At 44.0% G+C, this 27,173-nt stretch overlaps 1 protein-coding gene across 1 annotated transcript in view; it reads left to right on the forward strand.

Annotated features, from left to right (window-relative positions):
- The window catches only part of FBXO36 (F-box protein 36), a 52,428-nt gene extending 35,436 nt beyond the window's left edge, over positions 1–16,992 (forward strand). The window contains exons 5-6 of the mRNA XM_059395479.1: positions 4,395–4,567; positions 16,232–16,992. Of these exons, the coding sequence (XP_059251462.1) occupies positions 4,395–4,567; positions 16,232–16,420 (362 nt within the window). The 3' untranslated portion in view covers positions 16,421–16,992. The remainder of the gene's footprint in view (positions 1–4,394; positions 4,568–16,231) is intronic.
- Positions 16,993–27,173: the final 10,181 nt, after the last annotated feature.

Here is a 27,173-nt window from a genome sequence, read left to right on the forward strand (position 1 = left end):
TTCAGAGGTAGAGTTCAGTGAGGTTATCAGTTCTTTTTTTTTTTTTTTAAGATTTTTTATTTTTATTTATTTATTTGAGAGAGAGACAGTGAGAGAGAGCATGAGCGAGGAGAAGGTCAGAGAGAGAAGCAGACTCCCCGTGGAGCTGGGAGCCCGATGCGGGACTCGATCCCGGGACTCCAGGATCATGACCTGAGCCGAAGGCAGTCGTCCAACCAACTGAGCCACCCAGGCGTCCCGAGGTTATCAGTTCTTGATGAGAATTCAGGAGCTCTACTAATTCTTCATGGCTCTTGGTTTTACCTCCTGGACCCTTGGATCCATCCTGAGTCATCCTCCTTGTCCACAAAAGGTAACCCATCTTTGTGGGTTGAGTTTTCTCAGCCTACTTCCTGCCTGTAGGAGTTTGAGTGTCTGGAGTCTTTTTCCTTTTGCACTGCCTCTGACCCTTTCAGTTCAAGCTGACAAGCAGTGTTCCTACCCATAGAATTCTCTTAAAAACGTCATAGTTGTCTTTGACTTTTTTTGGGTTCACTCCATTAAGCAAAACCACACCTGCACACCTTTTTGAAACAAGCCCTTCTCTGCCTTGGTTTTCTGCTCTTGACTCCCGAGTGGCAATACCCTTCAGCTTCTTGGAAGCACTAACATTTGACTGAATGGTTCTTTTTTTTTTTTTAAGATTTTATTTATTTATTTGACAGACAGAGATCACAAGTAGGCAGAGAGGCAGAGAGAGGAGGAAGCAGGCTCCCTGCTGAGCAGAGAGCCCAATGCGGGGCTCGATTCCAGGACCCTGGGATCGTGACCTGAGCCGAAGGCAGAGGCTTTAACCCACTGAGCCACCCAGGCGCCCCAACTGAATGGTTCTTAACAAAGCATTTTCCAGCCATGCACTCAGCTTCATCTTCATACCAGGTTTTCCTGAGCTTGTTCGGGATTTGATCTTTGCCTTGGAACCATTTCTTGATTTTAGCATTGTTTGCCATCTGAGGAGGCAGAGAACATTCAAAACCAGCAGATCCCTGGCAGCTTTTTAAGAAACCTCCTTTAGCTTCTCTCTTTGCTTTCACATTTCACTTTAAGCAGCAAGAAGAAGTCAGATAGCATGTTCAACACTTGGAATTCTACGTAGCTGAATCACCTCCCCTTAAGTCTATTTCTTACTTCACATATCTCAGTAGGCAATAATGTTTCTGCCACTACATGACAAGGGTCTCCCACCTTCCAGTTTTTAATCATATTTTCTTCACTTTCCTTTGAACCCTTGCCCGTAAAACCTCCTCAGAGTCTACCAAGCTTCTACTAACCAGCCATTTAGTTATTTATTATACTATTTTTTTTTTTAAGATTTTATTTATTTGTTTGACAGAGAGAGATCACAAGTAGGCAGAGAGGCAGGCAGAGAGAGAGAGAGGAGGAAGCAGGCTCCCCGCTGAGCAGAGAGCCCGATGCGGGACTCGATCCCAGGACCCTAGGATCACGACCCGAGCCGAAGGCAGCGGCTTAACCCACTGAGCCACCCAGGCGCCCCCCATATTATACTATTTGTTGAAAGCTCTTCAGCCTTGCACTTAACACCCTCCTCAAACTCAGTCAAATTTTCCATACGCATTCCAATTTCAAAGATACTCCCACATCCATTATCGCACCACAACACTTGGAAGTACCCAAATCCTTATTGTCTCCTGTTGTGTAACAAACTGCCCAGAAACTTAATGGCTTAAAACCATAATAAATGTTTATTAGTTCAAACGGTTTCTGTGGGTCTGGAATTTGGGAGCAGCTTCGCTCAGTCTTTGGGTCTCGTGTGGTGTTGCATGGAGCCTCAGTCATCTGGAGGCTCTGATTCCATGATGACTCACATACGTGGCTGACGAAAAAGTGGCATTTGTAGCCAGGAAGGAAGTTTCAATTTCTTAGCCCATGGAACTCTCCAGAGGGCTGCTGAGCCCTGTTAGCATATGGTATTGGCTTCTCCCGGGGGGAGTGATCCAAGAGGCAGCAGCAAGGCAGAATCCCCACTGTCTTTTATGATAAAGACTTGGAATGTCATTTAGACGGTATCTTAGTGGTTTCATAGATCAGCCCTAACTCAGTGTGGGATGGAAACACAGAGAAATAAATCCAGGAGAAGAGATTCTGTGGAGCCATCTTGGAGGTTGATGAACACACAGTCCAACAGGAAGGTAGTGATTTTACTTTTCAAAATGGATTTTGTTTTAACTTTTTTGTTTCTTATTTCAAAAGAAGTAACTGTTGGCCACATAAAAAAATACAAGTAAACAAAAAATACTTTTCTAGATACCCCAACACCCATACACTTTGAAACCGTCACATTACATCCCTAGGTGTATACATCCTTTTATAATTTTTACATTTTAAGGACTTTACTGGTAGAGGCTTCATAAAATACATCTAAAGATGCATTGAACATGTTTTACTGGCATTTAAAAATGAACAAACATCTCCAGTTATATTAAGGGATGTTTTTATGCTAGGGCTTTTTTCTCCCTCCATTAACTAAGTATTGCCTTTGCTTCTTATTCTGCTGGTGGGCTGGGAGTTCTCCATGATACCTATCCTTTAGAGTTGAAGTTTTGACAGGGTTCTTTTTTCCTCTGGAAAGCCCTTGGACTTCAGAAGTGCTTCGAATTGGAAGCACTTGGAATTCAGAAGCCACTAAAACCCTTAATGCCTTTGGAATGCTGAACTAACCAGTTTTGGAGAGAAATCTTATATACCTGGCTCTCCTGAGTTGCACAATTAGAGCTTTGACATAAACATGGCCCTCACCCCACATCCATCCTGAAATCAGAGACCCATCAACCAGCTGAATCACAGTTCTGCTGACTTCTGCCCAGAGCCCAGTCAGGGTTCCTGACAGCACCATTCTACTTGCTCCGGACGGAACGCTCCTGGCCGAGGAAGGAAGGTGGTTCCCAAATCTTGGGTATTGCAGGAAGGAGCAAGTTAGTTCATGTAGAATAGGGAGCTCTCTTTTCTAAGAACAGGTCTCTAGAAAGGCTAGTTTTAGTGATGCTTTCAGAGTCAGAAGGGAAAAAAGGAGCTTCAAGAAACGAAGAAAGGGGCGCCTGAGTGGCTCAGTGGGTTAAGCCGCTGCCTTCGGCTCGGGTCATGATCTCAGGGTCCTGGGATCGAGTCCCGCATCGGGCTCTCTGCTCAGCAGGGAGCCTGCTTCCTCCTCTCTCTGCCTGCCTCTCTGCCTACATGTAATCTCTCTCTGTCAAATAAATAAATAAAATCTTAAAAAAAAAAAAAAAAAAGAAACCAAGAAAGTTCCCAGCTTTGGGATCACTGGAATCCACATGCTTACTCCATCATCACTGTGTCTTCCTCCCTCATATGAGGAGGTACAGGGCTTCCCTTCCTTCCTTCCTTCATCCCTCTCTCCCTCCCTCCCTTCCTCTCTTCCTTTTTCCCTCCCCCCCTTCTTTTCTTCCTTCCTTTCCCCCTTCCTTCCTTCTTGGATCTAAAAAAATTACACTGGTTACACAGATTTATTGTAGGAAGATGAGAAAATACAGATGAACAAAAAAAAAAAAAAAAAAAAAAAAGAAAATGAAAGTCACCACCCAGATTTAACCACTATTACAATTTGAATATGTATCCTTCCAAACATGGTTTCCCATTTATTAATGGGAATTAATAAATTAATTGTTGTTTTTAAGGGAACTGAGTTAAAAAAAGAAACAAACGAACATTCTTGCATTGAACATATTTAACATAGACCATTATAATTGGTTGATTCTTTGGAACTGTTTTCCAATTGGGAAATAACTGAAAAGTATAGAAAATATCAGGCAAAAGTTAACTCCGTTTTCATGAACTAGCCACTTATTTTCCTCATCGCTTCTCTATATATTTTTTCCATTATGTGAAGGTAGGGATGAAAGAAGGAAAGAGGGAAAAAGAAAGTTTGGTGGAGAAACTATGTATAACAACAAGGGAACAAAAATCAGCTAAAATTAAGAGATATTAATATGTTTCAGACCAATGTGGGGAGAAGGAGGGTCGTAGAAAACCCACATGGACCAGCATCTTTGCCCATACAGTGTGACAGTGAGGATAGAGCCGGGAGTCAGTTGCCTGGACTGGAATTTGGTGTTGATGAAGTCAAGGGGATGTGGTTCATCACTGGGTTAAAACAGTGAGTGTCCCTCAGAGGTTCCAATCTCATGGCAGGGACAGTGCTTGAAAACAAATGTCTCACAAATGCATGTCACCAGAGACAGCTTGGTGAAGGTGGGAATAATCCAACATTACTCCCTGGGGAACAATGCCTTCTAGCACAACTTACTGATAACGATCATAGTTTTTAACCTGTCTGCACATGGTAACTTTGTTGGTTTGTTGGTTTCTTTGAATTACAGTCCAAATTGCCTTAATATTTGGTGCAAGAATATTAGACTATGTCTTCAATTTATGTGAAGGTAAATTTGACTTCCTTGAACGGCTCTCAGACAATCTGCTCCTGAATATCATTTCTTATCTGGATCTTGAAGATATTGCCAGGCTTTCTCAAACGTCACGCAGATTTGCGCAGGTAACAGATAATGGTTTTGTGTCTATGCGGGTTTTTTCTTGTGCTTCCTCAAAGTTCGTCTTCCTCCCTCCCTCCCTCTCTTATTTCCTTCCTTCCTTCCTCATAGTTTATTGTTTGCATTCATTTCAGCAAACATCCGTTGAATACTTCCTTGATTATGAGCACTGTTTTATGCACAGAGGTAGCAGACATGAAAAGACATTATTCCTGCCCTCAAGAAACTTATAGTCTAACAGGAGAGGCCCTAACAGATACAGATTATTACAGTATAATGTGAGCAGTTCAACAAAGGATGTATGTATGAGGTACACAAAGAGTGCAAAGTGATTTCCTCTGCCAGGCTTCACAGAAGGAGTTATTTTTTTCCTGGATTTTCAAGGTAAAATAAGAGCTCACGAGGTGGTCTGGAAGACTAGAGGCATTTCAGGTCGAGGGGCATTCCAAGTCCAGGCAACAGTGCAGGCGGAGGCATGGCCACATGAAAGAAGGCATGGAGTAGTGAGTCTTCTATCTGTCTCCATTTCCTCCATTAACAGCCCTTTGCAGAATTACCTATTCACAATGTTGATGGTTTGGGGGAAATTGCTCATCATAGTGCCTTGTCCTCCTCCATGGCCCAGGCTGACGAAATAGACTCTCTCACACCATTTTGAATCCTCAGCAGAATGATGAGATCAGAAGATGCACTTGGTCGGATTTCACCCAATGACAGGGCCTTGAGGCAACCACTGTTGGTCCCTCTCCCTGGATCCTGGAAGATGCCTTCGTTCCTGCCCCTTTAGTTATTCCTAAATGCACATATCGTTCTTCCATGAAATCCTTTTTTGGCTTAAATTAATTAGAGTTGGACTTTGTTTGAAACAGAAGAAACCTAACTTGGTATTTAGTTGTAATATACTGGGGCAATGACCATTTATAAAAGAGCATGCAACATTTCCCAAGATGAATTAAATCATAATCTTTTTTTTTTTTAAGACATTTATTCATGGGGTGCCTGGGTGGCACAGTCAGTTAAGCATCTGACTCTTGGTTTTAGCTCAGGTTGTGATCTCAGGGTCATGATATTGGTCCTGCACAGGGCTCCACTTTCAGCAAAAGTCTGCTTGCCTTTCTCTTTCTCACTCTCCTGCTCCCCTTACATGCATCAGATCCATCTCTTTCTAAAAATAAATAAATATTGGGGCTCCTGGGTGGTTCAGTTGGTTAAGCGTCTGCCTTCGGCTCAGGTCATGATGCCAGGGTCCTGGGATCGAGCCCCACATTGGGCTCCCTGCTTGGCTGGAAGCCTGCTTCTCCCTCTTCAACACTCCCTGCTTGTGTTCCCTCTCTCTCTGTCAAATAAGTAAATAGAATCTTTAAAAAAAAAAAAAAAGTAAAAAATAAAATAAAATAAAATGCTTAAAAAAATCTTTAAGACTGTATTCACCCATTTTTATTTTATTTATATTTATTTATTTATTTATTTATTTTTAGGTAGGCTCCAGACCCAATGTGGGGCTTGAATTCAGGACCCTGAGATCAGGAGTCACATGCTCTACTGATTGAGCCAGCCAGGTGCCCCTAATTCATAATCTTATTACCTAAAAGAGCAACACTTTTTTTCACAATCATGCTGTCATATTTCTTGATATATATACATTTTAAATAATATAACCTATATTATTTCATGTATCCTCTTTGAGGATAAAAGCTTATGTTTTTACTTGGTTTTCCCCCTAAAAATGGAGAGCCAGAAGGGAGTATTATAATTAATCACTATATATTTTTTTCCATTAAAATATGTATTAAAGATTTGCTGCTGATAAGAAGCTGATTATTCCTACTTTCAATGAAAAAAGTATTTTAAATACAAGAATATACTAGTCAGGATCTATTGAAAACTTCTGCCAGGGCCTGCGCTTGTTCCCAAAAGGAAATGGAAGGATTCGTCAGAGAGTGGCAGCAACCGCGGTGTCTTGTGTAATTTATTCCTGACGCAGAGCAACTGTTTTCTCCCCAGGTGTTGCTCCCTTCCACTCTCGATGGCTCCCTCTTAGCGTCCTGCCATTATTTCAGTGCTGTCTTGGAAATATCCTCCGTAATTTACCTGCTGTTCTAAAGGAAGCCTTTTCTGGGTTGCTGATTTCAGTTCTCGGTATCCTTGCAGAGCAGAATTTTTTGAAGATGGAGAATGGTCCAGGGCTGCTGTGCCTTTTTCTCTCCATGTAATCGTTACTTCTCATTTCTGTCTTCAGTCTGTATTTTATCTGTATACCGTTTACTTAGTTTTCACCTACATTTATTAATTACTTTGTTTTGTCTTGCTATTTGCCTCCTTGAAAAAAATTTCCATTTCGAATGAAAAGAAAAAAATTTCCATTTCAAATTTCTGCAGGCAAGTTTATTAGCAAATTATTTGTGTCCAAGTTCTAACCCTTTTCCTCCGACCTTTGGGAGGGAGGTGCTCCTCTCCTCGGAGAGGCCAGTGCTGCCTGCCACCTGGCTCCAAGGTCTGAGTCAAGGGACTTTAGTCTGCCACTTATCTCCTTTCTCTTTTGGGTTGTTGTTATTTTTAAGAAGCTTTTTTTTTTTTTTTAAAGTAGGCTCCATACCCAGTGCAGAGCCCAATGCAAGGCTTGAACTCACGACCCTGAGATCAAGACCTGAGCTGAGATTAAGAATCAGAGCCACCTAGGTGGCCTTAAAAACCTTTTTGTTTACAAATAGTTTTATTTATTTATTTATTTATTATTATTTTTTAAAAGATTTTATTTATTTATTTGACACAGAGAGATCACATGTAGGCAGACAGGCAGGCAGAGAGAGAGAGAGGAGGAAGCAGGCTCCCTGCTGAGCAGGGGGCCCGATGCGGGACTTGATCCCAGGACCCTGAGATCATGACCTGAGCCGAAGGCAGCGGCTTAACCCACTGAGACACCCAGGCGCCCCAAATAGTTTTATTTTTTTAAAGAGATTTTATTTATTTATTTGAGAGAAAGAGAGAGAGAACAAGCATGAGGGGCAGGGGAAGGGGGATGGCAGAGGCAGAGGGAGAAGCAGATTCCTCACTGAGCAGGGAGCCCAAGACAGGCCTTGATCCCAGGACTCTGGGATCATGACCTGAGCTAAAGGCAGGTGTGTAATGACTGAGCCATCCAGGCGCTCCTACAAAAAATTTTAGATTTGTAAGTGTTGCAAAGATAATACACACAGTTTGCATATACCCTTCACAGCTTTCCCTAACACTGACATCTTATATAACCAGGGATATTTATCAAAACTCAGCAATTAATACTGAGAAAATACTATTAACTAAGCCACAGACTTTATTCATATTTCATCAGTTTTTCCACTAATGTCCTTTTGCTGTTTCAGGAACCAGTCTGGCATACTATATTGCATTTAGTTCCTATTTTTATTTTTTTAATTTATTTTTTATTTTTTAAAAGATTTTATTTATTTATTTGACAGACAGAGATCACAAGTAGGCAGAGAGGCAGGCGGAGAGGCAGGGAAGCAGGCCCCTTAGTTCCTATTTTTAAATCTTTCTTTCATTTGTTTTTTCCTCTCGGAAATTTTTTCAAATCAGCCTCATCCTTAAGAATTCAAAAACTCTAGACTCGATTTGCAGCCAATCTCTTTCCTTTTCTCCTTGGGAAAACAAAACAGAACAAAACAAAACAAGTTTACAGGGTAGTTCACCCTCAGGAAACTAGCATCATCAATGGGAGTGGAATTTTATAATCCATGATGAAATGAAAACAGTAAGTAAATGAGATATGAAGGGTTTGTTATCAAACCAAGTTTATTCCATTTAAATGATGATGATCATCATCTTTTTTTTTTTTTTTTTTTTAAATAGTAGGCTCCATATTCAGTGTGGGGCTTGAACTCACGACCCTGTGACTGAGGGTTTCATGCTTTACCAAATGAACTAGTCTAAATGACCATCCTTTATTGGAGGTTAGGCCTTCCTATTTTGGGAAGAGTTAAAATGTTCCTTCTTCTTCTTCTTCTTCTTTTTTTAAGATTTTATTTATTTGAGAAGGAGTGAGCAAGTTAGAGAACGAGAGAGCCCAAGCCAGGGGAGAAGCTAAGGGAAAGGGAGAAGCAGACTCCCTGCTGAACAGGGAGCCCAGTGCAGGACTCAGTTTGGGACTCCAGGATCGTGACCTGACTGAGCCTCCCAGGTGTCCCAAAATGCCCCTTCTTTTATGAAATAATGGCCATAAAACCTGATCATTTTAACAAATTATCCAAACTTGGAAAAAATTTAAAAAGTTAGCCATCTTATTTTGGTTCTTAATTTTTGTTTTATTGGATTTCCAAAAATGTCACTGGTCTTATGACGTCCTAAATTCCCAAAGCCACTAGGCTACTCTCAACCTCCTCATCTTCTTTTCCTCCTCTGCCATGCCTCAGAAATATAACTAAATGTCCCCGGCCTTGTTCACAGTAACCCCTTCGTTGTCACGCCTAAAGGGCCTGTTTAGGCTTTCTACTCCCTGACCCATCTCTTTTTCCAGGATTCTCTGCTGGCTTTTCTCCTCGCCATCTCTCATGCACTGGGAAGGCTCTTTTGGGCTTTTGGCATTTGCTGTACTGTTCCCTTCCCTAGGAATGTCCTGCTTCCGACCCACCTCTCTTAACTCCCACTCTCTGCTCTTGCTCTCATTCTATGTTTACCCAGCAGTGGAGTCTCCATAGATGAGTTCCTGAAAGCCTGGATGTTGGGTGGTTGTATTTCTCAGGGCGAACAACAAAGAGGAATCCTCTGGGAGCTTTGTTAAGATGATCACACCCTCGAAAGGTGAATCTCGTGTCATGGGATACAAGAAAGGCAGCCGAGGGCCAGCTCTGTGATTGACCCAAAGTCCTGCCAGGTAATCTGCCAAGAGGGAACCTGTTTTGGCCCAGGAAGCACCAGGCCTTGATCCTATCCCTTTCCAGCAAACTACAGCAGGGTAGACCCGAAAGAACTCAGAAGTTAGATGAAAGGGTAAAGCCCAGACACGGCAGGACGATGATGGTGATTGGCATATAAACATACTCATCTTGGTCATGACTCAGGGACAGCTGCAGACTCCCTATGACTGTGGTTCCCATGTCTGGCCAAGTAGACGAAGCACCTGGGGAGCAGGTGAAAATAGAGATGGGAAGCCCACACCCTGGTCGGTGGGCGGGTCTGAGTCGGAGCCAGCATCTGTGTGTTTGCTTGTGTTTACAGCAACCCAATTCTGAATCCAGTCCAAGAATTTGATATTAAAATGGTACAGATAAAAGGTCTCACGAGACTGTGAGAAAGGTTGGAAGTTTGGGGGTGGAGGTGGTGGGGTGTTTTCCTAGCTTCGCTGTGTACAGGTATGGGGAGGTGTTTAAATCGGACGAAGACAGATAGCTGGGTTCTGTTCCCTGGTCAGCCACTCCCCACCAGGAGTCTTGGACAGCACTTTTTTTTTTTTTTTTTAAGATTATTTATTTATTTGAGGGAGAGAGAACACAGAGGAAGAGGGAGAGGGAGAAACAGACTCCCTGCTCAGCAGGGAGCCCGATGCGGGGCTTGATCCTAGGACCCTGAGATCATGACCTGAGCTGAAGGCCCACCCTACTGAGCCACCCAGGCGCCCCACCCTTATTCTTACAGACCCTTAATTCCTCCATTTGTAAAAGGAGGGGTCTTATCTAGATAAGCCCTCGGATCCCCTTCAACTTTTAGATAGCATCATGTATGTTAGGTTCATGCACCACCACCAGGGGGAGCTAAATCCACGATTAGCTGTGCCTTGGCTCACAGTCCCAGGAACCATAGCCAGGACGCATACCTCGTGTTTCTCAGCCTGGCATCTACCAAGCAAAGAGCCCCAGGGTTTGGACATCTTAAATGGGGGCATTATGTAGACCAATTTATAATATAAAACAAACTGTAAGTATTTCCAGTATAAAATACGAGTCACAAATGAAATTACACTGGTGAAAGTTTAAGCTCCCTTTTGAGAATTCTTTTCTTTCCCTCCAAATCTCATAGTTCTTTTCAATAATTCTTCATTATATGAGGCACACTTATATCCTGAGATGTATCGTGCTGGTAAAGGGGTAGTCATCTACCTTGGTGTTAAGAGTTCAAATCTTTTATAGGAGGATCGGAAGATCCATTAATTTTTAAATATTAAGACATTTTCTAAGAGTTTCCCTTTGTTGCTTATATTTAGAATATGTTGTGATCTGAATAGAGAAATTAGACCTTGAAGGACTGTTGAAGACGGGCTAAGATAACAGTGATTTAACCAATATCAGAATGCTTGGGGGGCTGTCAATATCAGAAGATTCAGTGTTGCTGTGTCCCGGTAACCTTTATGTGAATGTGTAATACTTTATGCTTTGATATTTATGCAGAAAGGATCTTAAGTTCTTATGCCTTCTTTTACTATTCATTTCTATTTGTAATTCCTTCTTTTCCCTTATTAGAGTACTTTTAGAGTAGCATAAAAATATAGAAAAGTATAAAAGTAAAAAGTCCTGGCTGATTTCTGCTTAAAATGGAATGTAATGGTATCCTGAAATAGATGGGACATTGATGTGTCTCCCCCTCCCTAGAAGGAAGTTAGGATGCAGGAGAGCAAGGCAGGACAGAGCCAAGGCCAGGCTCTGGGTAGTGCTAGTGAGAATGCTTGGTTGCCTGGGGCTAGGGGTGGGGAGAGGAGTAAGTGTCCCCTACAAGCCAGGTGGGCTGAAATGGTGGCCCATAATAGGAGGACAGAAATCAGGGGCATCCACTGTTCCCCTTTAGATCGCTCTTGAATGCTGGGGTGGGTTCCAATCCTAATACTCAGGGCGGGGTGCATCTTGTGAGGGACAGGTAGAAATGGCGGTAGTAACAGGCAGAGCAGGGCTGTGTCCAGGGCCGGAGCTGTCAGCAGGTCCGCTGTGTGTGTGTGTGTGTGTGTGTGTGTGTGTGTTGGGGGAGGAGGCTGCCTGGTAATCGTTCAGGCCTTCCTCCCAGAGATAAGGGAGGCAGCTGGGCTTCCCCATGACCCAGTGTTTGGGGCATCAACCCTTCGATGTTGCACTATTCATACTAGTCTGAGCCCACAGGTTAGATGGTAAAGGCTACTGCTTTCCTCATGTCCAGCTGGCCAGAGCCGGTTGCTCAGGGGACCATATGGGACTGGAGATGCTGCCGTCTTGCGCTGTACAAACCAGCTGTCCAGAACGGAGCCGCACACACATCAAGATGCATCTACCCGCAGGCAGGATCGTAACAGTGTGCTGTCTTGAACACAGGGCCCTGCTTCCCCATCTTCAGAAACAAGAGGCCTTCATTCTTTCACTTCTCTTTTTCCGTGTTTCTTGGGACCATATTTTTTGAACGTGTCTGGCATTAAAAACCGACTCAGAACCGAAGATGACATTATACATAAAATACCTTTTGTCTTAGAAACTGAGTTTCTTACTCTGCTTTACCCTCCAAGATGTCTCTGTTACACCGTCTTCTCTCTCCTGAAGTCCCCTGCTTCCTCACTCTTAGTTGATATTGTGGCCTCTTATTTCATGGAGGAATTGGAAGGAGTCACCAGAGAATTGCCCTGCTGTCCCTTCCCCTCATCCCTCTGTCCATCAACTCTGTAAACTTCCTGTCCCCGGTGAGAAGTTCTCCTCCTTATTACCCAAGGCCACATTTCCACCTGTGCGTTTCAGCTCCTCTGCTCAGCCACTTTGCGCATGCAGCTGTCGCTGTCACTAGTCCTACCCTCACTACTGGGTCATTTCCATCAGCACATTAAAAAAAAAAAATGCCTTGACCTGATTCCCTATTCTGCTCTTCAAGCAAAATTCCCTCAAAAGAGTGACCATAGGGACGCCTGGGTGGCTCAGTTGGTTAAGCCACTGCCTTCGGCTCAGGTCATGATCCCAGCGTCCTGGGGTCGAGTCCCACATCGGGCTCCTTGCTCAGTGGGAGCCTGCTTCTCCATGTGCCTCTGCCTGCCACTCTGTCTTCCATGTGCTTGCTCTCTCTCTCTTTCTCTCTGACAAATAAATAAATAAAATCTTAAAAAAAAAAAAAAGAGTGACCATAATTGCTATATCCACTTTGTCTTCTCCTGTCCCTTCCTGGACCCACTCTAGCCAGGCTTTCAGTCCCCACTCTGCCATGGGAACCTCTTGTCAAGGTTACCATTTGCCCACGATATTACAAAAACACCAGTCACTTGTAAATTCCTGTCTTTTCAGCAGCCTTGAGACACTGGATTGCTGTTCGGGCTTTCTTCCTTATTCTCAGACTCCCTTATTGGAAACTGCTTTTCTGACTGCTTTCATGTTGGAATGTCCTAGAGCTCTTCCCTGGGCATTTTCTCTCTCTACAGTCACACCTATGTGATAGCATCTAATCCCGGGGCTTTATTATTATTGTTTTTTAAAGATTTATTTACCCCCTGCTGAGCAGAGAGCCTGATGCAGGGATCAATCCCAGCACCCTGAGATCATGACCTGAGCCTAAAGCAGAGGCTTAACCCACTGAGCCACCCAGGCGCCCCGAGGGCTTTAAATAGTATTTACACATTGATAATTTCCAAACGTGTGTTTCCAGGCCAGGTTGTCTCCTTGAACTTCTGACTTTTTAAAATTAAATTAAATTAAATTAAATTAAATTAAATTAAATTATTTGATATATAGAGAGAGACAGCGGGAGAGGGAACATAAGCAGGGGGAGTGGGAGAGAGAGAAGCAGGCTCCCTACCTGTGCTCCTACCTGAGCAGGGAGCCCAAAGCAGGGCTTGATCCCAGGACCCTGAGATCATGACCTGAGCCAAAGGCAGATGCTTAACCATTGAGCTACCCAGGCACCCCTGAACTCCTTACGTTTAAGTCTAATTGCATGCTCAGCACTTCCACCTAGAAGGAGTATAGACATGCCAAAACCAGACCTCTGACATCTCCCCCAACCCCTGCCCCCTGCCACATACCTACAGACCAATTCTGCTTCTCCCACAGTCTTATTTTCTCAGTCACTGGCAACACCATCCACCCAGCTGCTCAAGCCAAACAGCTCATTGTTAATTCTTCTCTTTGTTCTCACCTCTCATCTAATTCATTCATAAGTCTATGAGCTCCACCTTCAAAACAGATCTACAGTCCAGCCATCTCTCACCTCCTCCCTTGCCACCACCCTGTCGCACGCCATCCTCCTGTCTTCCTGGACTTTCCAGGAAGCACACCACAGTGGACTTGCTTTCCCCTGATGGGCAGGACAGTACACCTTCTTCATTTTGCATCTGGATCCCGTTAGTTCTCTGGCTGTGGTCTCAGACCACAGAGCTGTTGATCCTGGCGCTGTCCTATGGGCTGATGATGATGTTGATGACATTGACGATGTCATCCCGATAAGCAGGAGGTAGCCTATACCACAGATGCTCTGGCAACATATGCGCACGCCAACAGGGTAGAGATGAGCTGTGCAAAAATGGAGAGGCCTGCCATCTCAATAAATTAAACCTAAGACCCGTGCCTTAGAGTTAATTGCTACCATAAGAAAGCAGCCACAGCTCCTTGTGGATGTTTTTTAAGTTTTCAAGGTACGTATGCAATTTGAGTGTGCTTTTCCACATAGCTGAAAGCCGCCAGTCGTTAAGTGGGGCCCAGCTGCTGGTCTGGATCGTGTTGTAAGCAGCTGTGTGCCCTGTGCCTCTCACGAACCCGCAGAGTCAATGATGCTTCGAGGGTCTGCAGCCTCCATGGCGGGGGCCTGTCTGGGTCCTTGCTGACACCTGGGCACGCCTCCAGAGGGAAAGGACAGCTAGTACCCCAGGGCCTTAGAGTCAAGACCAGAATTTGTTTTTAGGAAAGTTTCTGTTTTTTGAAAAACAACTCTTGGATTTCTCCTGGTTAAACGCTACTGTTCTGGCTAGACGGTCAACGTCTTGAAGAGAACCAGATTTGGAGATTTGTGGTGATTCCTAGGGAAGGGGTATTTGGATGGACTTCTCAGCGTAAGCCGGAGGATAAAGATATCTGTGTCCCATGGGACTGCTCAGCAAAAGGCACTAATGCAGAGAAGGTTTTCAGTAATTCGGTGGGTCAAATGCTCTGCTCTGTGAAAGGCAGTGCGTTTCCCCAGGCACCCTCCTGTTTGCTGGGTTCAGGAACAAAATGGCCCCTGGCAAGGATGGGTCAGTAACACCCAGACTTCATCACGGAGGAAGCAGCAGTTTGTCCTTCCCGGATCCTGGCCCCATTCTAGATACGGATCTGCCTTCCTTGCCCGCCATGGTTCTCCTGCAACATTGTGTGTAAGTTGACTGAATGCCTTCCTTTCTTTCACTGTATCCCATACGAGATTGCTTCTGATTAGTAGTAAATAATTTATGAAATAAATTGGCATACATAAATAAATAAATGTGGCCATGAACACAAAATTTCTTGCCCTTAGCGTATGTGCCATCCGTTATCAATCTTTGAAGGGCCCACCGGCTTCCTGCTTTTCTTTGCCTCCTTGTAAGAGACGTCTTTGTGGAGGTTCGGACAGCTGGACCATGTCTGAGAGGGGATCGAGCAGAAGGGAAGTGCCCAGGCCAATGTGCTCTGACACTATTGTATTGGTTAAAGGTACCCTGGGCTTTTCATTGCTCGCCCACCATGCCTAGAGCTTTCCACTTCTGGATTTTCCAGAAATGGAACCGCTGAATGGAACTGATGAAAAGGGAAATCAGGGGGCGCCTGGCTAGCGCAGTCAGTTCAGCGACCTGCTCTTGGTTTCAGCTTTCCTGATTTCAGGGTTGAGAGTTCAAGTCCCACGTGGAGCCTACTTTAAAAAAAAAAAAAAATAGTAGTCATAAAATAAAATGGAGGCAAGCCCAGCAGGAGTTAACAATGCTCCTGCCTGAGAAGGTACTGCAGCCCTGGGAGGAGGGTCGGTTACACCGTTGTCAGCCTCTGTTAGGTGGTTCGTTGGAAATGAACAATATAATGTTGTATATATAAATTAACTGTATAATGTTGTAAATGGGGCGCCTGGATGATTCAGTTGGTTAAGCATCTGCCTTCAGCTCAGGTCATGATCTCAGGGTCCTGGGATGGAGTCCCACATCCAGCTCCTTGCTCAGTGGGGAGCCTGCTTCTCCCTCTGCCTACTGCTCCCCCTACTTGTGCTCTCTCTCTCTCTCTGACAAATAAATAATTAAATAAAAAAAGGCAATATCTTATATGTACTATTTATAGCTATCTTGCATTTTTATTCTTTTTTTTTTTTAAAGAATTTTATTTATTTATTTGACAGAGATCACAAGTAGGCAGAGAGGCAGGCAGAGAGAGAGAGAGGAGGAAGCAGGCTCCCTGCTGAACAGAGAGCCTGATGCAGGACTCGTTCCCAGGACCCTGAGTTCATGACCTGAGCTGAAGGCAGAGGTTTAACCCACTGAGCCACCCAGGCGCCCACAGTTTTACTCTTAAATGAGATCATGACTTGGTTTATTCCATGAATCAAATATCGCTTCGTCCTTCAGGCATTCGTGCACTTGCCTTTCCTCCAAGAGGAGAGGAAGGAGATGGGAACCGTGTCTGGTGCGCCTTCGTGCCCACGTCACATCTCCTCCAGTATCTCACAGACGACAGGAATTGGAGGGATTCTGTGAGTGAGTGAGTTGTCCTTATCCTGCGTCTGACATAAACTCTGGCTCTTCCCGCCCACAGCTATGCACATCGGACAAACTGTGGGAGAAGATAGTGAAGTCCACCTGCGACATCATCACCCCGGACATGCGCGCCCTGGCCGAGGACGTGGGCTGGAGACAGATGTTCTTCACCAATAAGCTGCAGCTCCAGCGACAGCTTCGCAAGAGGAAACACAGACAAGGAAGCCAGAGAGACAGTCAATTTTAGGGACACATTTTCTTCCCTGCAGCGGGGGTGGGGGTCGAGGCCTCGCGGTAGTTCCCTTTTGTGTCCAAATCTCTTCTGTTTCCTTCGACTAAGAACTCGGATTTGAATTTACTGCTTCAAGGAGCCATAGGGAAAGCCTCCTGGGTTTGCAAACACAGGCCACCCAACCTGACGAGGCAGGGCCTTGCCTGAACCACAGTCCCCCTCTAGAAGGGTCCAATTCGTGGCCCCCACAAAGGGCTGTGGGACAGAAAGCCGAGACACCTGTAAGAAAAGAGGCTTCTGCTGCACAGAAACAAACAATAAATGATTACTCACAGGTTTTTACTACATATCTGTTTTTTTTGAGGCATTTGGAAGGATTTCTGCCTGATAGAGGTGGCCCGGCATCCCCATGGGCAATGGGGCGGGGCAGGGGCCGCAGGAGTCCGGGGGGCACAGCTGCCTCCCCAGCTCTCTTCTCCTCCATTTGAACTCAGGGCCCTGTCATGTGGCCCCTGGGTGCCAGGCTTTGTCCCTGCTTGTGGACAGCCTGGGATCTGGTCCTCCCTCTAGGAATGTGAACAGCTACGCCTTCTACCCTGGGGATTTTTAAGATCACAAGCTGTGAGTAACTGAGTGAAAACCCAAGTACCCTTTGTGATCTGTTAACCTGGAAGAGGGGGTAAAAACAGTACCATTTGAGAGGAGGAAACTCTATATCCCTGAGATGGGTAATTTGCAAATTGTTTTCTTCCTGTGCTTTCTAGAGGATGAAGAATTCCCCCACCCCAACCCCCACTCCCATCACACTCAAAGCAGCGATTTATCTGATGACTCCTCTTACGCTACAGAAAAACGTAGCTGTCAACCTCCCATCACTTTATGAACAGTTACCATTTCTACTTTCCTGCAATTTGCACTTCAGTGCCTGGAAGAAATAATACATGACCCCCTGCATCCCAAGCAGGGGAATTTTCTGTGATGCCCTGAGCATCCACAGGTGCTGATCTCCCCACTCAAGTCCTCCTGAACGGCTCGGGGCCACGACTTTAGTGCTGGGTTCTTTTTTTCCTTTTTGCTGACCCTGTGTTCGGACCCAACCAGGTTTTAACCCCTCATCCCTTAAAACTCACCCCCTTAAAACTCACTCATAGATTTCCAGCGACATCTGTGAAAGTGAGCGCAGTCTGCTTCCTGGTAGCTGAGGAGCCTGTCAGCGTTGTTCTGGATTTAGTCCAAGCACAGAGCGAAGGTTTGACTGGTGAGAGAGCCGGGCTGCCCTCGCCTCCCAGGAGGGCCTCCGCCGGGGTGATGCAGGGGAGAGGCTGGCAGGCTGGAAGCACGCGCTCCTGCACAGGTCCTGCAGCCTTGTTTCTCCCCGAAGTCCCCGACTTCACTCAGGGCGGGAACATGGCTAGACACCACGTGTGCGCCGGGACTGTGTGTATGGGCAGTTGGTGCGCAACACGACTGCATAAATAGCTCCAGCTCCTTCGTAACATTGATGCAAATATGTCAGCGGCTGAAGCATTTCCTATGTTGTGTTTAATCAACTGAGACTGAAAGCTTATGGGCAGGCACAGCGTTCTAGAGTCAGCATGAATCAGCAGGAGCACAAACAAGGCCATTTGAAAACACTTACTACCTATGGAAAATATAACATAACAATAGATGCTAACGGTAAATAACAATGAAAAATGAGTTACTGATACGTTGGTTATTGCTGGTAACAGTTAAAATAACACAGGTTATTAGATTATTCCCGTGATTATTAGCCCTAGTAATTTGGATGTCTTATAACCCAATTATATTTTTTGGTCAAAACAAGCAAAAAACCCAACTAACCAATGAATACCACCAACCTAAAATCCTGCAGGGGCCTGGTACCCTCAGCCCTTGAAACACTTTGCCCCTCTTCCCACTCATTTTCCATGTTAGATCCCACGTGGCAATCCCATCAGCTGGAAATAGATAGCTACGGTGTTGTCTCTCTGCCCCCACGGACAGCTTTCATGTGGACGAATTACACTGCTCTGTGCCTGACATACCATTTCACAGCGAAATGCCACAGCACTTTATAACCTTGTCCTCTCCTATCTTTTAAGTCAGAAGTGTTTCTACTTTGCTCTCATTTCCCATTGTAATAGTAAAAGCAAAATGCTGATATCTTCTGATAATTTATATGGTTAGTGTTATAAGACCACCTTCTTAAGAGCAAGTGTGAAAATTTATAAACAAACAAATAAATATATTTTACTTAATATCAAGTTCCATTATTTTTTTTTCTTTTCTTTTGTTTTTTTTTTTTTCTTTTTCTGAAGAGGTTAGCATAGCAGGTGCACTCAACCCCAGTTATAGGGAATCCAAAATGTTGTGCACTGAGTCAACTCAAGGTTTTTTTTTTTTAAGATTTTATTTATTTATTTGACACAGAGAGAGATCACAAGTAGGCAAAGAGGCAGGCAGAGGAAGGGGGAAGCAGGCTCCCTGCTGAGCAGAAAACCTGATGCTGGGCTCCATCCCAGGACCTGCAGCTCCTGCAGGACCTGAGCCAAAGACAGAGACTTAACCCACTGAGCCACCCAAGCGGCACTTGACTCAAGAGTTTAGACTGAGATTATGAATTTTTAAGAAGATTTTATTTATTTATTGAGAGAGAGAGAGAGAGAAAGCAGGGGGAGGAGAAGATGGAGAGGGACAAGCAGACTCTGTGCTAAGTGTGGAGCCCAGTGTGGGGCTTGGTTCCACGACCATGAGATCATGATCTGATCCATAATCAACAGTCAGTTGTTGACCCGACTAAGCCACCCAGGCGCCCAACACTGAGATTTTGATTGGAGTGAAGGATGGGAAGTGGGATAGGGACAACTCACTAGCTGCCACTTATCATTGTTTTCGCAGCTGCTTCTGTCCAAAACAGTCACCAGCCCTCATTAATTACCCCAGACTGACTCCCAAGATGCCAAGACTAATACAGAACAACCTTACTAAAAACATAAACATTTGCACGGCATAGTTTTTTGCTCTGAGCTTTGGTGGGATGACATCTCAGTTTGTGTTAAGATAATATACTGTGGGAGAATATCCAAGTTTTTCAACCCTGAACAGTTGGTTTCAAATGACAAAGAGTGCCTTCAATTAGATGTTAAAAATGCTACGTAGGGGCACCTGGGTGGCTCAGTGGGTTAAAGCCTCTGCCATTGGCTCAGGTCATGATCCCAGGGTCCTGGGATTGAGCCCCGCATTGGGCTCTTTGCTTGGCAGGGAGCCTGCTTCCTCTTCTCTCTCTCTGCCTATCTCTCTCCCTACTTGTGATCTCTCTCTGTCAAATAAATAAAAAAAACAAAAACAAAAAAACCCTCAATGTTGCGTAGATAAGCTACCACCACATGAAAGAAAAACATACCCCAGTAGTTAGGAACATAATGCCATGTACCGGGTCACTTTACAAAGGAAAACTGCTATCTTAGTTTTACATATTTATTGTTTTGAAGTGAAATAGCAGGGGTTTGTCCTCCTAACGTGGAACCCTCAGGGCCTGGAGCCACAGAGAGCCCCCACGTTTCCTGTTTATTATGTTCCCAGATCTGTGTTCCTCCCATGTAGATCTCCATTCAGAAAAGAAATTTTCCATTGTGAAATTTGTTCTGCACATCCAGTCAGTCTTACAGCCATAGATTCATGGGCACAGATGGAGTTGGAATAAACTTAGAAAGAGTGAAGATAATAATAAGAAGAATAAGGTAACAGCTTCTATTTGTTGAGTGTCTATCAGGTGCCAAGAAACAGGAGTAACCAACTTCATTCTTACAACAACCCTTGAAGGTAAGTGATTATTTATTATTTCTGTCTCATAGATCAGACATCTCTAAGCTATGGCATAGGCCTAATTGGACCAACCACCTGTGTCTATGGAATAACGTTTTATTGGCGCACAGTCTATGTATTATCTATGGCCACCTTCACAGGACAATGGCAGTATTAGGTAATCACAATACAGACTGTATGGCCTGCAGAACTGAAGTTCTTCTCAAAGAGGACAATTTCCCCAAGATTTCATGACAAATAAGTGGTAAAGCTGAGGTTTAAATATATACTGAAAGTCTGTGTTCTTAACCACAAGTGCCACATACCACTTTTGTGTGTGTGTGTATATATATATATATATATATATATATATATATATATATGGTGTAAATATATATACACCACATCTTCTTTATCCATTCATCTATCAGTGGACACTTGAGCTGCTTCCATAATTTGGTTATTGTAAATAATGTTGCAATAAACAAACATTGGGGGCCATGTATCCCTTCAAATTAGTGTTTTTGTGTTCTTTGGATAAATACCCAGTAGTGTGATTACTGGATCTTAGATTAGATCTATTTTTAAATTTTGAGGCCCCTCCATACTGTTTTCCCTTGTGGCTGCACCAGTTTGCACTCCCACCAACTATGCACCATGATGCCTTTTCCTCCACATCCTCACCAACACTTGTTCTCGTGTTGTTGATTTTAGCCATTCTGACAGTTGTGGAGTGATAGCTCATTGTAGTCTTGATTTGCATTTTTCTGGTGAGGAGTGATATTGAGATATGAAGAGCATGTCTTCATGCACATAAAGACATCATGTGTCCGTTGGCCATCTGAATGTCTTTGGAGAAATGTCTGTTCATGCCATCCAACCATTTTTTCATTGGATTACCTGTTGTGTGTGTGTGTGTGTGTGTGTGTGTGTGTTGAGTTGTATAAATTCTTTATATATTTAGAATACCATTTAGAATATATTTGGAATACCAACCCCTTATTGGATATATTGTTGGCAAATGTCTTCTCTCATTCAGTTTAGTTTTGTTGGTTGTTCCCTTTGCTTACAGAACCTTTTTATTTTAATGTAGTCTTAATAGTTTATTTTTGCTTTTATTTCTCTTGCCTCAGAGGACATATTTAGAAAAATGTTGCTACATCTGATGTCAGAGAAATTTCTGCCTGTGCCCTCTTCCAGAACTTTTATGGTTTCAGGTCTCACATTTAGGTCTTTTTTTTTTTTTTCTTAAGATTTTGTTTATTTATTTGACAGAGATCACAAGTAGGCAGAGAAAGGCAGCAGAGAGAGAGAGAGAGAGAAAGAGAGAAGCAGGCTTCCTTCTGAGCAAATAGTCCGATGCGGGGCTCGATCCCAGGACCCTGAGATCATGACCTGAGCTGAAGGCAGAGGCTTAACCGACTGAGCCACCCAGGTGCCCACATTTAGGTGTCTCTAATTCATTTTGAGTTTATGTCTGTGTGTGGTGTAAGAAAGTAGTTCAGTTTTACTCTTTTGCATGTAGCTGTCCAGTTTTCCCAACACCATTTGTTGAAGAGACTGTTTTTTTTCATTTCATATTCTTGCCTCCTTTATCAAAGATAAATTGACCATATAATTGTAGGTTTATTTCTAGGCTTTCTATCCTGTTCTATTGATCTGTGTGTCTATTTTTTGTGCCAGTACCAATCTATTTTGATTATTATAGCTTTGTGATATAATTTGAAGTCTGGAATTGTGGTACCTCTATTTTTGTTTTTCTTTTTCAAGATTGCTTTGGCTAGGGTCATCTGGGTGGCTCAGTCGATGAAGCACCTGTCTTTGGCTCGGGTCATGATCTCGGAATCCTGGGATCGAGCCCTGTGTGAGGCTCCCTGTTCAGCAGGGAGCCTGGTTCTCCGTCTGCCTCTCTGCCTGCTCGTGCACTTTCTCTCTTTTTGTCAAATAAGTAAATAAAATCTTAAAAAAAAAGATTGCTTAGGCTATTTGGGGGTCTTCTGTGGTTCCATACAAATTTTAGGATTACTTGTTCTAGTTCTGTGAAAAATGCTGTTGGTATTTTGATAAGGATTGCTTTCAATCTCTAGATATCTTTGGATAGTATAGACTTTTAAAAAATATTCAATTAGCCAACATATAATACATATACAATTATCCAATATATAATACATCATTTGTTTTTGATGTAGTGTTCAATGATTCATTAGTTGCATTTAATGAGCAGTGGTTAGGGTTCATCGCCACACGTGCCCTCCTTAATACCTATCACCTCCCTATTACCCCATCCCACCACCTCCCTTCTGTAACCTTCAGTTTGTGGCCCTGAGTTTATTTCCTGGAGTCCAGGAAATAAACTCTCTGATTTCTTTCCATTTGGTTTTCCCCCTCTTCCCCTGTGGTCCTCTGCTCTATTCCTTATGTTCCACATATGAGTGAAACCGTATGACAGTTGTCCTTCTCTGAGTGGCTTATTTCACATAACATAATCCCCTCCAGCCCCATCCATGTCAGTGCAAATGGTGAGTGTTCATCCTTTCTGATCTTGAGTTATAGTCCATTGAATATACGGACCACATCTTTCTTCTTTATCCATTCCTCTGTTGAATGGCATCTCGGTTCCTTCCACAGTTTGGCTATTGTGGACATTGTTGCTCTAAACTACACTGTTGCTATGAACTGGCCAGACTTATCCAAAAGAGAGAGAGAGAGAGAGGGAGAGAGAGAGAGAAGGGGAGAGAAAGGAGCCAAGTTAATAAATTCGTAAATGAAAGGGCAGAAATCACAACCAATACTAAAGAAATAGAGACAATTATTAGAACTTATTACCAATAGCTGTGTGCCAACAAACAAGCGATCTGGAAGAAATGGGTGCATTCCTGGACACTTATAAACTACCAAGACAGAAACAGGAAGAAATAAACATCTAAACAGACCAATAGCCAGCAAGGAAATTGAAACAGTAATCAAAACCCTCCCATAAAACAAGAGTCTGGGGCCAGATGGCTTCCCAAGAGAATTCTACCAAACATACATTTATTCATTTATTTATTTATTTATTTATTTATTTATTTATAAAGGATTTTATTTATTTATTTGACAGACAAGTAGGCAGAGAAGCAGGCAGAGAGAGAGGAGGAAGCAGGCTTCCTGCTGAGCAGAGAGCCCAATGCGGGGCTCGATCCCAGGACCCTGGGATCATGACCTGAGCTGAAAGCAGAGGCTTTAACCCATGAGCCACCCAGGTGCCCCTATTTATTTTTTTAAAAATCTTATTTATTTATTGATACAGAGAGAACACTAGCAGGGGAAGCAGCAGGCAGAGGGAGAGGGAGAAGCAGGCTCCCCACTGAGCAAGGAGCCCCATTTGGGGCTTGATCCTAGGACCTTGAGCCAAAGGCAGACGCTTAACTGACTGAGCCACCCAGGCGCCCCTCTACCAAACATTTAAAAAAGTCATACCTATTCTACCCAAACTTTTCCAAAAGATAGAAAGAAAACTTCAAGACTTGTTCTATGAGGCCAGCATTACCTTGATCCCCAAACCAGACAAAGACCTTATCAAATAGTATAAACATTTTAACAATATTTGTTCTTCCAGTGCATGAGCATGGAATGCCTTTCCATTTGTGTCATCTTCAATTTCTTTCATCATTGTTTTATAATTTTCAGAGTACAGGTTTTTCAACTCTTGGTTAAATTTATTCCTAGATATTTTATTATTTTTGGTGCAATTATAAACAAGATTGTTTCCTTAATTTCTCTCTCTGCCACTTTATTTTTGGTGTTTGGAAATGTAATGGATTTCTGTGCACTGATTTTGTTATCCTGCAACTTTACTGAATTCATTTATCAGGTCTAGTAGTTTTTTGGTGGAGTCTCTAGGGTTTTCTATATATAGTGTCATGTCATTTGCAAATAGTTAAAGTTTTACTTCTTCCTTACCAAGTTGGATGCTTTTTGTTTCTTTTTGTTGTCCGATTGCTTTGGCTAGGACTTCTGGTACTATGTTGAATAAAAGTGGCGAGAGTGGACATCCTTGTCTTATTCCTGACCTTAGGGGAAAAGCTCTCAGTTTCTCCCCATTGAGTATGACATTAGCTGTGAGTTTTTCATATATGGGCTTTATAATGTTGAGCTATGTTCCCTCTACGCCTACTTTGTTGAGGGGTTTTATCATGAATAGGTGTTGTACTTTGTCAAGTGCATTTCTTCTTCTTCTTCTTCTTCTTTTTTATCCATTGAAATGATCATATAATTTTTATCTTTTCTCTTGTTGATGCAATGTACCACACTGACTAATTTGCAAATGTCAAACCACCCTTGCATCCCGGGAATAAATCCTTCTTGATTGTGGTGAATGATTTTTTTAACGTATTATAGGATTTGGTTTGCCAGGTTCTTGATGAATTAAATTATTGCCCCCCCATAAATAAGTATTTAAGTTCATTTAATAATAAAGAGTTAATTGTTTTTCCAAACCCTCACACACTTTTCAGGAAAACTAAGTAAGAGATTGAGTGGATGGTTGAATATGGTTCACTGGGACTTTCATACTCAGTCCCTTCTTCTGCCACTTCCTCCACTTAGGAACCAGCCCCTCTCAAAGACTCTTATCTTTTTCTACTTCATCTGACTATGGAAAGGGCTCCCAGTGCCCGTTTGAGACCCTCAATGCAACCCTCCCTTCTTCCTTGTTGGAGGTCCATAGAGTTAATCTCTGGCACCTTTAATGCTTTTCCAGGGACCTCTGCCTTTTTCCTTTCCTGGGTGACTAATGTGCTGCTTCCTAGCCTTCCTAATTCAGCATCAGCATTCTCTCCTCACTTCGCTATTTGTGGACATTTTGACTTTGGAGACCTCCGGCCCCCGGAAGCCACACTCGCACGTGGCCAGCATGGCTGGCTCTTTCATACCATTCCCATCTGAGATTTCTGGGGGGAGGCTAGGCTCCTTTTGGAGGGAAGTCTCCTTATCCGCCCCTTGTTGCAAGCATTTGCGACTCTGCTCTCTGCTCTAACCTGGGGCTCCGCAGACCGTGTCTTCCCGCTTCCGGCAGTAGCCCTTCACTGGCTGTACTTGGCAGCCCACGCTCTCCGGTCTCTGTGATCAGCGACACCCTCGATGACACCTGACGGTCCTCCCCCTCCACCTTCAGTGCCTGCTGGGCTGGCAGACAACTTCCTCTTCCCTGCGGCAGAGCACAGAACATCTGCTCAGAACCTGCTCAGATGAGCCTTGGTGCACCACAGAATCCGGCCAAGTTCATCTGGCTTCCCGCCATCCCCTTAACAGCCCACTTATTGTCTCATCCATTTCCTGGACTCCTCACAGTGGATCTTCAAAACTTGCCTCCCACTTTGCAGAAATTAAGTTATCAGCGTAAACTTCACAGCTGCTTTTCTCTCCGTCTTTAAATAAATCTCCCTGTCCTCGGCCCTGCCTTCTCTTCTTTCTACCTTCAGAGGTAGGTGATACTTTATTTCCCACGCTCTCTACCTCCCATCCGCAGGGACCATGGTCCTTCCCGTCTCCTTGTTCTCCTGCAGCTTCAGGCTCTCCTCTTTGCCCATCCGTTTTCTTTCCTTATCTGCATCCATCGCTCCTTGAAAGAAACTTCATTTCATCCTACTGTCCTTAAGTGCCATCCTGTTTCTCTCCTTGGCAGCTGCCAAAACTCTTTACTTCGTCATTCACCACCACTGCCCCTCCATCCCGACTCCCACTCTGTCCTCTGGTCTTCCTGCCTCCGTCAATCTTCTGAAGCTAATACCTTAACTGCTACCCTGTTTCTCCTTGTTAATTCATTTCCAAACACTGTTACTGTATTCATTACTTGCACCAAGCCCTGGACTCCACACTGGGGATGCTCATGGCAACAGAACCCAGCTCGACCCGCCAGCACGTTCACAGGCAGTAAATGTACAGCTTTTTTCTCCTGTAATGTCCGAGGTTCTCGAGTAGTGGGCTTGCTTCCTAGCTCTCTACACCTATCCTCCCACCCCTAAACGTCCTGCAGGTGTGCTTCTACTTACCTCCATGCTAGGTCTTCAGGCCTGTGTGGTGTGGTGCTGCCAGAGAGAGAGGCTGCTGGAGCTCATGCTCACCACCACCAAACACAGCACCACAAGAGGGCTTTTGCCAGGTGCTTCTCAGGCTCCTGCTTTGTGCCCAGTGGGAGACACTGGGCCGAGGGCTTGGGGACACCTTGAAGATGGACCAGGGCCCTGTTGTAACAGAGCTTGCCTGGTGATGGCAGTGGAGGAGTGTACCAAGGGTTGGAGGGTAGTAGCTTAAAAATCCCCACTTGTAGATTCTGATATGCTCCGCAGGGAGATGGGCGTATTCTCTGCTCCATTCTGTTCTTCTGGAACACGGGCTTCCGGTAGGAAGGACACTCGAGACCCACTGCCTGACAGCCAGCCTTGCCTCCTACTTTGCAGAGGCTGAGCTTAACAGTGTGAACTTCACAGCTTCTTTTATTAGCTTGTCTGTCAAGGTCTTGTCCCACCCTTAACCATCACTTCAGACAACTGTTGAACTTGAACTCTTCCTGGGCTTTCGTGATTCATGTTTCTGCTCATGTCCCCGTCACAGTGCCAGCCCCCTGACCAAATTGTGCCCAGCCTTCACAGCCACGTCAACCTCCAGTGATCCTCTCCTTCAGATTCCTCTAGCATAGCAGTTCTCAAAGTGTGCTGTTGGCCCTCTTAGGGCATCCCTGTTACACTTTTGGCAGTTTGTGAGGCCAAAATATTTTCATAATGATCCTAAGACATTATTGGCCTTTTCCTCTCGTTCTTTCACAAGTGAACAGTGGAATGTTTCAGAGGATCCATAACCTGTCGTGAGGTCAGTGCTCTGATGACTAGTGGAAAGTATGCTTGTTTATTTTTGTATTTTCTAGAATGTTCTTCAGGTTTAGGCTTAGGGTATAAATACGATCAGTTTTCAGAGGCTGCCTCAA

This window comes from Mustela nigripes, chromosome 3 (genome assembly GCF_022355385.1).
Source record: "Mustela nigripes isolate SB6536 chromosome 3, MUSNIG.SB6536, whole genome shotgun sequence".
Lineage (NCBI taxonomy): Eukaryota > Metazoa > Chordata > Mammalia > Carnivora > Mustelidae > Mustela > Mustela nigripes.